This window comes from Miniopterus schreibersii (genome assembly GCF_964146895.1).
Source record: "Miniopterus schreibersii genome assembly, chromosome: 18".
NCBI classification, from domain to species: Eukaryota; Metazoa; Chordata; class Mammalia; order Chiroptera; family Miniopteridae; genus Miniopterus; species Miniopterus schreibersii.
Window position 1 is genome coordinate 7,267,742 of NC_138121.1, and position 14,580 is coordinate 7,282,321.

General features: G+C 52.9%; 2 protein-coding genes across 5 annotated transcripts; one reads left to right on the forward strand and one right to left on the reverse strand.

The window, feature by feature from the left end:
• The first annotated feature begins 80 nt into the window (after positions 1–80).
• On the forward strand, positions 81–6,243 carry EXOSC5 (exosome component 5). Of its 3 annotated transcripts, XM_081117986.1 has the most exons (7): positions 88–311; positions 1,696–1,809; positions 2,327–2,448; positions 3,120–3,260; positions 4,307–4,396; positions 4,944–5,037; positions 6,025–6,243. In XM_081117986.1, the coding sequence occupies exons 1-6, from the start codon at positions 164–166 to the stop codon at positions 5,034–5,036; spliced, it is 708 nt and encodes a 235-aa protein (XP_080974112.1). In that variant the 5' UTR covers positions 88–163; the 3' UTR covers position 5,037; positions 6,025–6,243. The 3 variants fall into 3 exon arrangements, with proteins under 3 accessions (XP_080974114.1, XP_080974113.1, XP_080974112.1); XM_081117988.1 differs by lacking the exon at positions 6,025–6,243 and having other exon boundaries at positions 81–311; positions 4,944–5,111; XM_081117987.1 differs by lacking the exons at positions 4,307–4,396; positions 6,025–6,243 and having other exon boundaries at positions 86–311; positions 4,944–5,111.
• TMEM91 (transmembrane protein 91) lies at positions 3,631–11,664 on the reverse strand. 2 transcript variants are annotated; one of them, XM_081117990.1, is made up of 4 exons: positions 11,491–11,563; positions 10,240–10,477; positions 7,853–7,999; positions 3,631–3,794 (listed from the first exon to the last, which is right to left on the reverse strand). In XM_081117990.1, the coding sequence occupies exons 2-4, from the start codon at positions 10,447–10,449 to the stop codon at positions 3,717–3,719; spliced, it is 435 nt and encodes a 144-aa protein (XP_080974116.1). In that variant the 5' UTR covers positions 10,450–10,477; positions 11,491–11,563; the 3' UTR covers positions 3,631–3,716. The 2 variants fall into 2 exon arrangements, with proteins under 2 accessions (XP_080974116.1, XP_080974115.1); XM_081117989.1 differs by lacking the exon at positions 3,631–3,794 and adding an exon at positions 7,034–7,370 and having other exon boundaries at positions 11,491–11,664.
• Positions 11,665–14,580: the final 2,916 nt, after the last annotated feature.

Below are 14,580 nucleotides of genomic sequence, written 5' to 3' on the forward strand. Positions count from 1 at the left end.
ATTTTGAGGCGGGAGTGGGTGGGGTCAAATTGTTAGTAAACTGGGAGACACGTGCGGGCCTAAGAATCTGGCGAACCCGGATTGGCGCGTGCGCACTGGGTACGCAGCCGGGACGCCGGCGCGCGCTTCCGCGCGGAAGCGACTGCCTGCGTGGTGTCGGCGCATGGAGCGGGCGATGCAGACCGACGCCAAGATGCGCGCTGAGTACGGGACAGATTCCTACCCTCGGGGCCCCGGCTGCAGCCTCCGGCACTTTGCTTGCGAACAGAACCTGCTGTCCCGGCCGGATGGCTCTGCTTCGTTCCTGCAAGGTGAGAACTTAATCCAGCTAGATACTGCCGGGGCCACGTTCATCGAGGTCGTATTTGTTTTATGGAACGGTTACGGTGTACCATGCAAAGGAGTGCCCATCTCCTCCGACACTAGCCGGTAAATGCCCCTCCTGGACTCGTACAGAACTTCTTCCCCGGGTGAATACTACTAGAGACTGTAGGGTACGTCTCTCTCCATCCCTCCCGACTTGAAGGGAGAAGGTATCAGGAGAGAGGGGCAGACCTCCCTACAAGCATGAATACGCCAGAATAGGGGGGCAAATCTCACCAGAGTAAATAACCCCCTTAATTACATTCCTCCTCCGCCTCCCACACACACATACCCTGGGTCCGTACATCCCAGACCGAAGCAAATCTGCCTGTTTGCATAAATACCCCGTGGACTGGCAGATCACCATGACCGGCTTAATTACTCCCTGCCATGGCAGACCTTTCACCCAAGTACATAACTTTTCAGATTGAGGGTGATTTCCACACCCTGGGTTGAGAAAGATTTTCCCCATCCTGCCCCGCCAATTGGGTAAATATCCCTTTGACGGGAATACACTTCTCTCCACATGAATAAATATCCCGAAGATTGGGGTTGATCTTACCTATTGGGTAAATATCCCCTTCCTCTAGCTAAATACTTTCAAACTCCCTGACCCAGGTAAATATTCCTCTGGAGGTAGGCTTAAGGCTGATGCTCTTAGAGGGGTTGCAGGTTCAATTCCAGGTCAGGGCGCTTGCCCGGATTGCAAGCTCTCTCCCCCAGTAGGGCACCTGCTGGAGCATAGGCAGCCAATGCCCCAGGCACCCGATTGATGATTCTCTCTCTTCATTGTTTCTGCCTCTCCCTCTCCCTCTCTCTGAAAACAATAAAAAACATTTTCCCAAAAAAAATTATTTCTTAGAAGTTTTCTAAAAAAGTTTGGAAGCCTCTGCAGCAGTGCAGTCCTTCTCAGGTGTCCTGACTGCTACAGAGTTTGGGGACAAGAGCCTGAGGGAGGGAAGAAGAAAGTGGGGCTGAAGGAAGCTTTGGGAGAAGGCAAGACCAGCTGCAGTAAGAGAGAGGAAGCTTAGCTCTCAGGAAGAACTTCCTGTTAAAGTTAATAATATGAGCTAAAGTCTGTCGCATACTCAACATGTACCAGACATTGTCCTGGATTCTCTCATTTAATTCTCATCAGGTGAGGATTTTACAGATGAGGAAGTGGAGGGAGAGAATGAAGCAAGTACTCAAACAATCACTGCCAACAAATGGTGGGCTAGAGTGATGGGGGGAACCCTGGGCATCAGGCTCACTGCCCACACTGTTAAGTGCCTCATAGTGGGCCCCAGAGGCGGGGCCCACATGTGAGTGAGACATCCATACTCTCCTCAGGAGATACCTCCGTCCTAGCAGGCGTGTATGGGCCGGCAGAGGTGAAGGTCAGCAAAGAGATCTTCAACAAGGCTACACTGGAAGTGATCTTGAGACCAAAGATCGGGCTGCCTGGTAATTGGGTCTCCACATGTCCATTCTGTTGGGACTTCTGGCCTGGCTCCACTATCCCCTTGTTTCCCCTCAGCTATTTCTGTCTCTTACTCCAACTCTGCCTCTGAGTCTCTGAGTCTGTGTTTCTGTTAACTTTTCTCTTTGTCTCTCTGAGTCTTCTCTTCCCTTCCTCTTTCCTGGCTCCATCTCCCCTTCTTTACATTAACTTGTTTTTCTGCCTTTTACCCCCTATCTCCCTCACTGCTGGGGACTGGGCCCACTCGGATGGGCCAGGGCAGCAGCATGGGACACGGGAACTCTGGGGTTGTCCTCCTCCAGGAGGCTCCCTTGCTAGATGCTGGAGGTGGCAGGAGTGGGGTGAGTGGCAGCCAGGCCCTGCCTCCTGCCCACTCGGAATTCTGTCATCCATGCAGGGTCCTGCACCAACCCAGACTGAGACTGCAGGTCCTTTCCAGAGGCCTGGGTGGGGCATATGCAGGAAGAAAAGAACTGACCCCTCTCCACCCGATTTCCCCAGGTGTAGCGGAGAAGAGCCGGGAGCGGCTGATCAGGAACACGTGTGAAGCAGTGGTGCTGGGGGCGCTACACCCCCGCACCTCCATCACCATCGTGCTGCAGGTCATCAGCGATGCTGGCTCTGTATCCTTTCCCCCAAACTGCTTCCTCCAGGAAGTCCTCCAGAATCTCCCTAATCGCCTCCCTTGCTGATGGAGAAGACCTCCAAACACTTGAAAGGCACCAACTTGTTGAAAAAGAATAACAAATAGCTTGAGTGCTTACTGTGTGTCAAGCACTAATCTGAGTGCTTTACACACGTTAACCATTTAATCTGCACAGCAGAGTCAACTCACATAACTAGTAATTGGTAGAGCCAGGACTTAAATGCAAGCCATCTGGTTCCACAACCCAAGGTCCCTGGCAGATGAATGTTCTTATGTTCCCATGTTGCAAGTGAAGAAACAGATCCAGAGAGGGGAAGTCACTTGACCAAGGTCACACAGCTGAAGGCAGCAGACAAAACTCATGCCCACTCCTGACTCCAAAGCCTGTGCCATTGACCTCCATTCTTACCCTGAGCTTAGATTTGAGGTTTGACCCTGGGGGAGCCCTGAGCAAGCAGAGGAGTTGGGCCAACAGCTCATCCTTGCAAGATCCCTATGGTTTGGGCAACAGGGTGAGGCTGAAGACCAGAAACAGACATTTCTAGAAGGACTCACTGGTGCAGGCACTTCATAGATGGGAGGAGGGAGGACATGCTCTGCTGACCAGCTCTGCAGTAGAAACTCTTAACCACTCCCTGTGGCACTCAGCTCCTGGCCTGTTGCCTGAACGCTGCCTGCATGGCATTGGTAGACGCAGGTGTGCCCATGCGGGCTCTCTTCTGTGGTGTCACCTGTGCCCTGGACTCTGATGGGACCCTTGTGCTGGACCCCACAGCCAAGCAAGAAAAGGTAGGTATGAAGCCAGGATGGTGAAGGGCCGTGGGCAGACCCTGTCCCTCTCCTCTAGGCCGCGCTTCTCCACAACAGTTGGCTCAAACCAGCTTAGTCCCAACTGGCAGTCTCTGCTCTGCTCTTCAGGGCAAGTGCTAGGAACCCAACTCAAACTGCTTGAGCAAAAAGGGAACTGACTGACATTCACTACCAAACTCAGATCAGAAACTGAGCCAGAGCCAGGGCCTCAAATGCCGTCAGGATTTCCTTGCTTCCTTTCCTAGTCCTGCTCTTTTCTGCATATCTGCTCCATTCTCTCTGGCCAGCATCTCTCCTGAGGCTGCAACTGGCCCCTTAAGCTCCGTGCTTACATCCTAAGAGGCTCAGAAGCAGAGGAGAGAGCGGTCCTCATTGGCTCACGTTCAGTGTCCTGAGGCTGTGGTTTCTCTGAGTGATTTGCCCAGTCACATCCAGTCAGAAAAGCAGAAACCACCTGGGGGTTTCCCACGGAGAGTTTAATGCAGGGAACTGGTTACAGTAGTGTTGGAAGAGCTGAGGGAGCAAAAGAAAAAGGGGGGTCACCCGGAGGTCAGGAGCCTGTAGCCAGCTCCTGCCTGTGCTGTTGGAGGCATCGCTGTGGCCAGTTCTGGGTGCACAGGCGTCCTGGCTTTGCCCTGGCTGCCAAGTCCAGAACCCACCGCACCCTATGGCTACTGTGGCAGCAGCCACAACCACAGCAGCTGCCACTGTCAGAGTGAGGACCCGGATGCTGGTGTCCCTCCTGCCAGTCTCCCAGCAGAGAGGCTAGGAGGCACCTGGTAAATGATGTGCACTATGGCTCCCCCTACAGGGCAGTAATACTGCTTGGAAGCCCGTTAGAACCACATGGATGGAATGAATCCAGAGAAAAGTCAGGGAAGCCGGGAGGGGGTCGTACGTAGACAAACAACCACACTCTGCGCAGGATTGCCCGGCTGCAGGAAAGGCGAGTCCATTCTTTGGGATCAGCCGAGATTGTGTCAGGGGAGAGTCCAGGTCCCTCACCTTCTGTCCCTCATCCCTAGGAGGCCCGGGCAGTCCTGACCTTTGCACTCGACAGCGTAGACCAGAAGCTGCTCATGTCCACCACCAAGGGGCTCTACTCTGATGCTGAGGTACCAGCGTGTGGATGCAAGGGAACCCCAGCTCCTTCCCCCTGACGTGTTGTCCCCACTCTGCCCTGCACTCTGGTTCAAGGAGAGCCCCCTCCTTGCATCCCTTCTGCAAATAGGAGTTTGTAAATTTGTAGCCACAGAAACCTCTGTGGGAATTTTAAAAGGGAAGCCCAATTAATGAGATAGGAAGAGAAGAGGAGCTCTGAGTTTCCAGAGCTCCAATCTCTCCCAGCTGTCAGGATGCCTGATTCCACTGGTGTGAGGTCAGGATGCCTGATTCTGTTGGTGTGAGTCCCTGGAGCTGCCGGAAACTGGCCCCTGAATCCCTCACCTTCTCTTCTTTCCTTCTCTTCCCCTATAAGAGGCCCTGAAGTGGGGAAGGAGATGCACTTGGAATAATCCCCTCCCCACCTCTCTCCCTTGGGGATGAGGTGCCCAGGTGAAGAGGGAGGTGGTAGGTTTGGGGGCCCTAGAAATCAGGTGGGACAGCCAGGTCCTGTGTGGGTGCAGGGATGGGCCCTGCACTGACCAGCCTCTCCCTGCCCAGCTCCAGCAGTGCCTGGCTGCAGCCCAGGCTGCCTCACAACACGTCTTCCGCTTCTACCGGGAATCGCTGCAGAGGCGTTACTCCAAGAGCTGAGGCAAGCTGGGGCATGGTGCCCCTCCCGCCGCCACCACCCACTACCTCCAGAGCAAAATAAACCAGCGGCCCAGCCTTGCTGCTCTGTCCTTGTGTACCCGGGGAGCTTGTGGGCCTGTACTGCAGGGCCCCTGACCTGAACCCCCCCAGGAGAGCACTTGACTGCAGCCCCCAGGGTTGAGGGGACACAGACACCCTCACACACACTGGGAAAACACAACTAGGATTGCACGTTTACTGAATGAATTCACTTAGTCTAACAAATATCTGTGGAGCACCCACCTGTGCAGGCCCTGCCAGGTCCTGAGGACCCGGCAGTGAATGAGAAACCCAGGTCCCAGGTTCAAGGAGCAGTGGGGTAGTGGGCAAATAAAATTGGTGTTTGTCAGATGATGGTGAATGCTGTGACAAAACATAAAAGCAGGGAAGAAGGGTTTGGGCAGGTTTGGGGAAGGCAAATTTATACAGTCAGGGACACCTTCACGGAGAGGGGGACATCTGAGGGAAGCTAGGAGGTGGCCAGGCAGTAAGCTTATGGACACATGGGGACAAGCCCCAGAGAGAAACCTGTGGAGGTGGAGAACCAGCAAGGCAGCCAGTGTGGCTGGAGCTGAGCATGAGGGCAGATGGTTGGGGAGAGTGTGGGTTTGGGGGGCAGGGAGCTGTCTCTCAGGCCCAACAACCCAGGGAGGTGGGGCTATTGTTACAGTCATTTTAAGATGAAGAAACAAACTTTGACACCAGTTAGCTGCCAGAGGTCACCAGCTAGTCAGCAAAGGCACATGGGTCCCACTCAGCCTGGCCCCAGGACCTCGCAGTTCACACAAACCCAGAGAGAGGCTAGCGCGCTCTGGACTGCAGCTCCCCATCTGCGCAGGGAAGTGACAGTCCTGTGGTTATCAGGCTGGTAGCACCCCCTAGGGGGCATTTGGAAATACAGGGGGACATTTTTAGTTGTCATCTGACTGCTCCTGATTCTTTTATTTAGTGGGCAGGAGCCAAGACTATGTGAGCATCAACCAAGGAATGGCTCCCACAACCGGGCCACGTGGTCACTGGATCCCATCAGCCACTGGTGTTTGGGGGTTTGTGATGGGCCCTGTGCCACATGCTTCATGTGTTTGAACTAGTTTACACATTTCCCATAACTGCCTCTTTGAGCGGTGTCATTTTCTTCCCAGGAAATGAATAAATATGTTTAGCTTGCAATTATGCTCCATGAAACGCTCAGCGGAAAGCCAAATGGGGAAGTGTTTTAGGAAGAGGCACTCGAATAGCATTAAACAGTGAGAGAACCAAATTGTCACTCATTAGCTGGTAATATCAAGCTCTGTTTAGTGAGCACGTCTTCACCCCTCGGAAGCGCTGCTCATGGCAGACACTCGGGTTTGCCTGCCAGAAGCCAGCGCTTTGATACCACCTTAAGTAAAGTTCCATCCCCCCAATGCCAGGCTGTGAGATTCAGTGGGAGCTGCCGTTGAGTGGGCCCCTGGGAAAGGTGACCACTGGGGTCCTTTGAGTTGCTGGGGCCATTTCTCCCCCAGAAGGGAGAGCCGGCATGGAATGAAGCCCTGAGGATGGGGATATTTGAGCCCCAAGTCCTCTCATCTTTCTTCCCTTTCTGTATGTGTGTAAGGCAACCCGAGTTGAGTTTCTGCCACTTGTTGAAAGAGCTCAGAGGGACACTGCCTTTTACATGTGTGACCCATTTCCCAGGTGGGGAAAATTCAGTCCCATTTTGTAGATGGCAAAAGCGAGGCCCAAAGAAGTCACTCGGGCCAAGGTCACACCGCTAACGCGTGGAGTAAGTCCTAGGCGCCTGGCTTGAATTCTCTGCTGACCACCCTCAGTTGCAAAGAGAACATTCTGCAACTTGAAAACCCTGGGCCCCTCGCCTTCTCCCTTATCCAGCTCTGAGGTGTCCCGGAGCACCCTGGGGACAGCCTCTCAGGGGCCCCGAGCCCCACCTCCCACCGCGCACAGACTGACACAGGTTTGACTGCAAGAGCTTCTGGGGTTTAATCTCACGCTGCAGTGGCCGGGAAGGGCAGGGCGCTGTCCAGCTCAGTCCCAGTGCTGGATGCCAACGCTGCCACATCCACCCGGATTCTCCATTCTGTCCCAGTACGCTCTCGGCCACCGGCCTCTGGTTCACGGTGGGGGCCGCAGGGGCAGGTAGGGCGGGTCTCGGGAGGCGAGGTAGGCAGCCAGGGTCACCAGGGCTGCCACATATGTGCACATGCCCAGCCCGATGGCCAGGACCCCCAGCAAGAAGGCGCGGCGGGAGGCAGCCCCTGCCCCCTGGACGTCCCCCTTGGCCCAAGCCTTGTTGGTCTGTGGAGGTGTTGAGCATCAGGGACTCGGGCATCCCCTCTGCCTTCCCTGCTTCCTGCAGCCCCAGCCCCTTCCCCACGGGACACACCCATGCATTCACTCATTCATGTATTCTAAAACGGAGCATCAATGGGGGTCAGGCCAGTTGGGCACTGGGGATACTAGGTGACTAATAAAACATATGCTAGTGTATGGCACCGCTCTAACTCATTTGATCCTCACAATGAGCCAGAGGCAGGAATTACTCCAGTTTTGCCGATAAGGAAATGAGGCACAAGGAAGTTAAGTAAACTGCTCACAGGGAGTGGCAGACCTAGGATCTGAATTCAGGTTTTTAACCACCACTTGGCAGCCCTCTGTGAAACACCTCATTTTACCCCAGAATGTTTCCATGTGAATCCTCTCCATTTTTGTCCCCTGGGAATAGCTGTTCTGCTTTGTTTTCTTATCCAGTCCCCTCCCAGCCCCCCCCCCCCACTGACCTTCTGGGCCAGGCAGAAGGCAGCGATGCCCACAGGCCAGAAACAGCACAGCATGGAGAAGACAGCCAAGCCGAGGTGGTCATGGGGTAGGAGTGGGGAGAGAAGGCTGACCCCATCCCAGTCTGAGTCGCTGTCACTTGATGCATCCTACAAGCAGGAGAGGGCTTGGGTGGTTGTCTCCACTCACCTTCCCTGCTCTGCTGCCCTGTTCCCCATAGCCCCCAAAGACCAGTACCAGGGCCTCCCCAGAAACACCAAGATAAAAATGTTCCAGGAGACAGGCTCTTGACTTTTCTGTATCCTGGATCCCTTTGAGGGGAAGCCTTGGTCCATGTCTCCAGAGAAGAGCCCCACCCACATCCAAAGCTCTGAGGTCAATTTTGGAGTTCACAGGTCCAATCATAGATGCAACTGCATATGATCTCTGAGACAAATGCCCCTGAACTAGAGACAGACACCAGTGGGGACAGGAGCCTGCAAGAAGATGGACATTAGGAGAAACAGCTCTGGTGGCCTCAGTTACTCAGACAAACCTGCTTCCTGAAACTGTTGATCCTAGATTAAAAATTTCTTTTTAATCTTGCATCAAACAGCTCAAGACTAAGGAGTCACTGCAAGGCCAAAAGTGAAATGAATATCAAAGTTAACAGAGAGGTCGAATGAACAGAGGCAGCCTCTTTTTGCTGTTTCTGGGAGGGCATTTGCCAATCCCAGAAAAATTAGCCTTTTAATCAAACCCTGAACTAGATTAAAAATGATCTTTAACTGCTAATGCCTCCAGGCAGCTCACAGAAGCAAACTAAATCCTCTCCGGAGGGAAGGTACCTTCATTCTAGGCCTCAAAAAAATTTTCCAAATATGATGACCAGCATGCAGTCAAAGATAACCAGGTACATAAGGAATCGGGAATGAGAATGAACAAAAATGTAAGACCTTCACAATTTTCAGGCACATACAACGTCAGCGGGATGCCTACTGCTACAATGTGGCAGACTGTGTTTTCCAAATATGGCCAAAACCATCTCTCCCATCCCACGTGCTCTTCCTTTAAAAAAAAAAAAAAAAAAAAAAATGTTTTTATTGATTTCAGAGAGAGGACAGGAGAGGGAGAGAGAGAAACATCAATGATGAGAGTCATTGATCCACTGCCTCCTGCATGCCCCCCACTGAGGATCGAGCCCGAAGCCCCAGGCCTGTGCCCTGACCGGGAATCGAACCTCGATCTCCTGGATCATAGGTCAATGCTCGACTACTGAGCCACACCGGCTGGCCGCATGTTCTTTTTAAAGTGTGACTCATACTCTTACTATCAAGGAGAGGTCTATGTCCCCTTTCCTTGAATCTGGACGGGCTATGGCTCACTTATGATTGACAGAATGTAGTGGAAGTGATGCCACATGACTTCCTAAGTCAGAAAGGTTAGACACTCGTGCTGGAGACAGGAGACACATAAGGAGTCCAACTGCCCTGAAACCAACATGCTGGAAGGAAGCCTAAAGCAGCCCACATGGGGAGACGCATGTAGAGACCCCAAGACTACATGAAGAGAGATACCAACCAGCCCCTGACTATTCCAGGTCTTAGCCACTGGCTCACTGCAACGTCATGAAAGACCTTGAGGCAGAACCACCCAACCGAATCCTTCCCAAATTCCTTACCCAAAGAAACCGTGAGTGATAATAATGATGGCTGTTGTTTTAAGCTACTAAGTTTTGCAGTGATTTCTTATACAGCCATAGTAACCAGGAAACCCAATTTAAGAAATAAAAGACAAGAAAAAAGCAATTATAAAAGTGACATTTTTTTAAAAAGAGACCACAGCAGCCCAGGCTGGTGTTGCTCAGCGGTTAGAGCATCGGCCCATGCACCGAACGGTTGTGGGTTAGATTCCCAGTTGAAGGCAACATACCTGAATTTCAGGTTCCATCCTGGCCCCTGTCAGGGCGCGTGTGGGAGACAACCAATCGATGTGTCTCTCTCCATCCCTTCCACTCTCATTAAAAATCAATGGAAAAAAATATCCTTGGGTGAGGGTTAGCAAACCAACAAACAAAAGAGATCACAACAGACAGAGGCCAGTGGTGCATGGGATCTGGAGATAGATGGACACACAGAGAGCAAGGGAGTCGAAATCAGAGCGAAGACAGAGTCAAAGCCGAGGGAACAAAGATGACAGGCAAATCTGGACAGGAAAAGCTAAAGAACCCAGGGGAGAAGGGGAACAGGAAAAACACAACGGGAAATCTAGGAAGCCCACGTGCAGCTCAGAAGTGAGACTTCAGGCCAAAGGCAGGTACCCTAGTTGCCCCAGCCTATCCGATGTTGACCACAGCTGGAATCTCCTCCAGCCCCCTCCCCCTACTCCCACTAAGGCCTGCTGCTCCTACCTCCAGGTCAGGGGGCCCCGGCTGCCCCAGACCAGCGCTCACAGAGGGAAGAGGTGGCGGAAGAAACTGCCAATCCCTTAGGGACTTTGCAAAGGCTGTCTCTCCAAAGGGGGGCCCCAGCTCAGGCTCGCCAGGCTTCTGAACAGGGGGGTTGGAGCCTACACCTGCCAGCAGAGGGTGTCGAAGTTCTTGAAGACTGGGGCTGTCCATGCCTTGGAGAGACTCCCAGAGGGGCTTCCTGGAGTAGGGGAAAGAAAAAAACAATTTGTAAAAATCTCACCTTTATCCGTCCCCCCGACTCCTGACCCCAGAAAGACTCCAGGCAGAGACTAGTTAGTTCAACCCTCAGACCCATATTACAGATAGTAAAACTGAGGCCCAGGAAGTAAAAGAGGCTGGCCCAAGTTATAAAGAGAATTCAGGGGTCTGGACGTTCAACTCTGGGCTTCTCTGTCCTCAGGCAAAAGCCGCATAACTGTGGCACACTTATTCCAAACCATGCCTTACACACTGACTTGCCCCCTGAACTAACTACACACCATCCTCAGTTCACATACCATCCGTCTTCCCCATACCTTACCCAATGACACTGCACTTTACTATAGTTCACTCTTCCTGTGCCCCCCAAGCCTGCAGGCTCTCAATACCCAAGTCCCTGGCCCAGATACCCCTCCGGACAAGCCCAACCCTCACCTCCATCTACATGCATTCATCTCCCAAGGGACTCCTTGCATACTTGCCCCAGGCAACATCAGCTCCCAGAAAATACCCTCTGGAGCCCCCAACCTTCTTACACACTCATCCTAAGTGGCTCCTTGCACACTCCTAATCTCCCCAGCATCAGATCCCCCCATGTGCACACATACGCACAAGCTTCCCACACATGCACCCGGGGACACTCTCCCCTGTTCCCATCACTTCCCTTGCACACCTGCCCCCAAATCCGGCCCATACACCCCTGGCCTACTCCACTCACATCAATGACCCCACACAACCCCCTGCGCACCCACCAGATCCCGGGCACCTCCCGTTTTACCAGAATCCACCTTGGCACACCTACCCCATAACACCCCAAACCACCACACACTCGTACGTATTTGACAAAGAATATTCTCCTCGCCCTACAGCCCCCTGGGCTCCCCCTCCAAGGCTCCTGCCCTCACTCCAAACCTGGTTTGGGCCCATTTCCTCACCAAGGGTTTGCCTACCCATCCCCAGCGCGGGACCCAGGGCGAGGGGCGGTGCTCCTACCTGCGCCCCCCACTCACTGCCCACGGCCCGAGGCCGGGGCCTCCTGGGCCCCTGCACTGACACCCGCCCCGACCCTGCCGCGGGGCGCGGGGACCTCAGTGAGCCCCACGCTCCCGGCCCCAGCCTGGGGGCGCCCGGTCTGCGCGTCTGGCCTCGCTCGCCTCTCCCCGCCCCGCCCGCAGCGCGCGGGGCGGGGACGGGGGCGGGGCGGCGGCCTCCGGGCTCCACCCTCCGCGGCGGCCAGGAAGGTGGCCTTGAACGCCGACGTCAGCGCGGGCCGCGGGCCCCGGACTCTGCGAGTGTGCCGTCGCAGATCAAGAAACAGAGGCTCGGAGATGTGTGCTCGCTTGGCCAAAGTTAACTGAAGCTAGGCCTGGCGGATTGTAACCCAGAGCTGTATTTCTTGCTGGTCCATGGGGAGCGGAGGACGCAGAGGCAGAAGGTGGGGTGGGGGCTTCCAGGAAAGGAGGCTGAGGTGGGAGTGGGCGGGGGTGGGGTGATGTGCTGGTTGTCAGGTGGTACAGGTGGTGGTTGAGTCAGTGTTTGGACCCACAGGGACCTGAGTTCCTTTCCAGGCTTTCCAAGTCACTCACTGTGTGACCTCTGGAAAATGGCATCACTTCTCTGAACCCCAATTTCTTCATCTGTAAAATGGTGTAAATATTCCCTGCCTCTTAGAGGTGATAAGATACATATACCACTTAAATTACCTGAGGTAAAAATGTCCAACATTTACCCAAAGCCGGGCATGGAAAGCACTGGAAACATGTTTGATTGTGTTTATGAATATTATTATTTATATCCATCTCCATCCGTCTGATTAGGGGACTCTCCTCACCCTGCTGGCCTCCACCTCCTTCAGGAAGCCCACCCAGCCTGCACTGGCTTCCCCTTCCCAGAAGCCCTCCATTTCGCCAGTCCCAATCAGCCAAACTGGAGACTTCCCCTGCCTGATGTGGGGCCAGTCAGAGTTCCCTCACTTGAGGGTTCCAGGGCTCCGTGCCAAGAGTCCAGACGCTGGAGCTGGCACCAGCCCCACTCCCAGGGATAGCACTTGAATCAGCCAGAGTTTCTGGCAGATGACAGGCAGGCTGGGAGACCCATGGGAGGGTAGGGACTGTTTTATCTGGGAGAAATACCCTGTTACTCTGTCTACTTAACCTCTCTCTGGGTTTTCACCCCATTTATCACTATGAAACATATGCCAGTAGTCTCCCTTAGCCATGGGGGATATGTTCCAGGACCCTGGGTGAGTGCCTGAAACTGTGGATAGTACCAAAACCTATATATACAATGCTTTTTCCTTTATGTACATACATACCTATGATAAAGTTTAATTTATAAATTAGGCACAGTAAGAGACTAAGAACAATAACTAATATACTGTCTATAACTAATATACTAATATACTGTTAAGAACACATAACAATATACTGTCATTAAAGTTGTGTGAATGTCTTCTCTCAAAATATCTTGTAAGTTGCTCATCCTCCTTGGTGATGTGAGATGACTCAGTGCCTACGTGATGAGATGCATCGAGTGAATCACAAATGCTTTGTGACTTAAGGTCCGGCTACTACGGACCCTCTGATGATAACAAGCACTTTGATACCACGACAGTCGGGCTGATAACAGAGAGGCCTACTAAGTGACTCCCGGGCGGGCAGCTCATACAGCTCAGATACGCTGGACAAAGGGATGATTCATATTCTGGGAAGGATTCATCACGCTGCTCAAAACGGCGCGCAATTTAAAACTTACGAATTGTTTATTTCTGGAATTTTCCATTTAATATTTTCAGACTGTGGTTGACCTCAAGTAAATGAAGCAGTGGAAAGCAAAAACCAGGGATTAGGCGGGGACCGCTGTACATGTTTCTGTTGTTTGTAGTGTGAACCCTCCCACATCAGTGTCAGCTACGGGAGGCCTGAGACTTGCTCCCATTTTGTTCACGGCTGCGCCTCAGGGCCTAGAGCAGCACCTGGCACAGAGTAGGCCTTCATGTGTATTTGTGGGATGGGGGCATGAGTTCCCACCAGCGCCAGTTTTTCACTGAGCCTCTAAGCTCTGTGGGTCCCTCATCCCCCTAGGCCACCCTAGCGATTCATACACTTCCATTTAGATCTCTCTGGCCACCATCAGCCTTGTATAGCCTCGCCAATCCCACCCCTTTCAAGAGGGCACAAGAGCTGGGCCAGGCGTGGCTCAGCGGTTGAGCATGGACCTAGGATCCAGGAGATGGAGGTTCCATTCCTGGTCAGGGCACATGCCTGGGCTGTGGGCTCGATCCCCAGCAGGGAGCGTGCAGGAGGCAGCCAATTGCAGGAGGCAAGGGGTCAGTGACTCTCATCATTGCTGTTTCTATCTCTCTCTCTCCCTCTCCCTTCCTCTCTCTGAAATGAATAAAGATATATTAAAAAAAGATAAAAGAGGTCACAAGAGACCCAACCTCTTAGGGTTTGTGAGGTCCTGGAATATTAAACACTGAGATTCCACCCAGAATCATCCATAAATGGTAGCTTTCGGGTATACTTATTTGTGAACTATCCCATTGAATGATTTCATTTATATCAATAGTATCCTATTGAAATGTTGCCCCCTCCCTGTAACTTTGAGTTGGTGACTCTCACAGGTCTGGGCTGGAGGAAAAGGGACGGAGGCGCTCACCGCTCGGGAAGTCAGAATGCGCGACTCGGTCATTCTGCGCATGCCCATTACACGGGTGAGAAAACGGAAACCTAGAGCCGGGCAGGGTCACGAGACAAGTTACTAGCAGAGTCCGGTTTTCAAGAAAAAGGAGTTTCTGCAGGGCCTCGGTTCCTCATTTCTCAGACCCGTTCCCCACGCCCCCGTCGGTGCTCAGAACCAGCCCCACGAAGAGCTGGGCAGTTTTTCTGAGAAGGAAGTTGGATTGTTAGTTCCACGAAGCCTGGGGAACGCAAAAAAAAAAAAAAAAAAAGGAAGGAAAACCTCCTCCCCAGCTTCTTGAGTATCTCTGAATGAGGAAGGATTTTTTTTCTAGTTTTGAGGCAGGAGGACACACTCTGCTAAAGGAAGAGTCCCCCTTGGTTCTGACTCAAATCTCTGAAT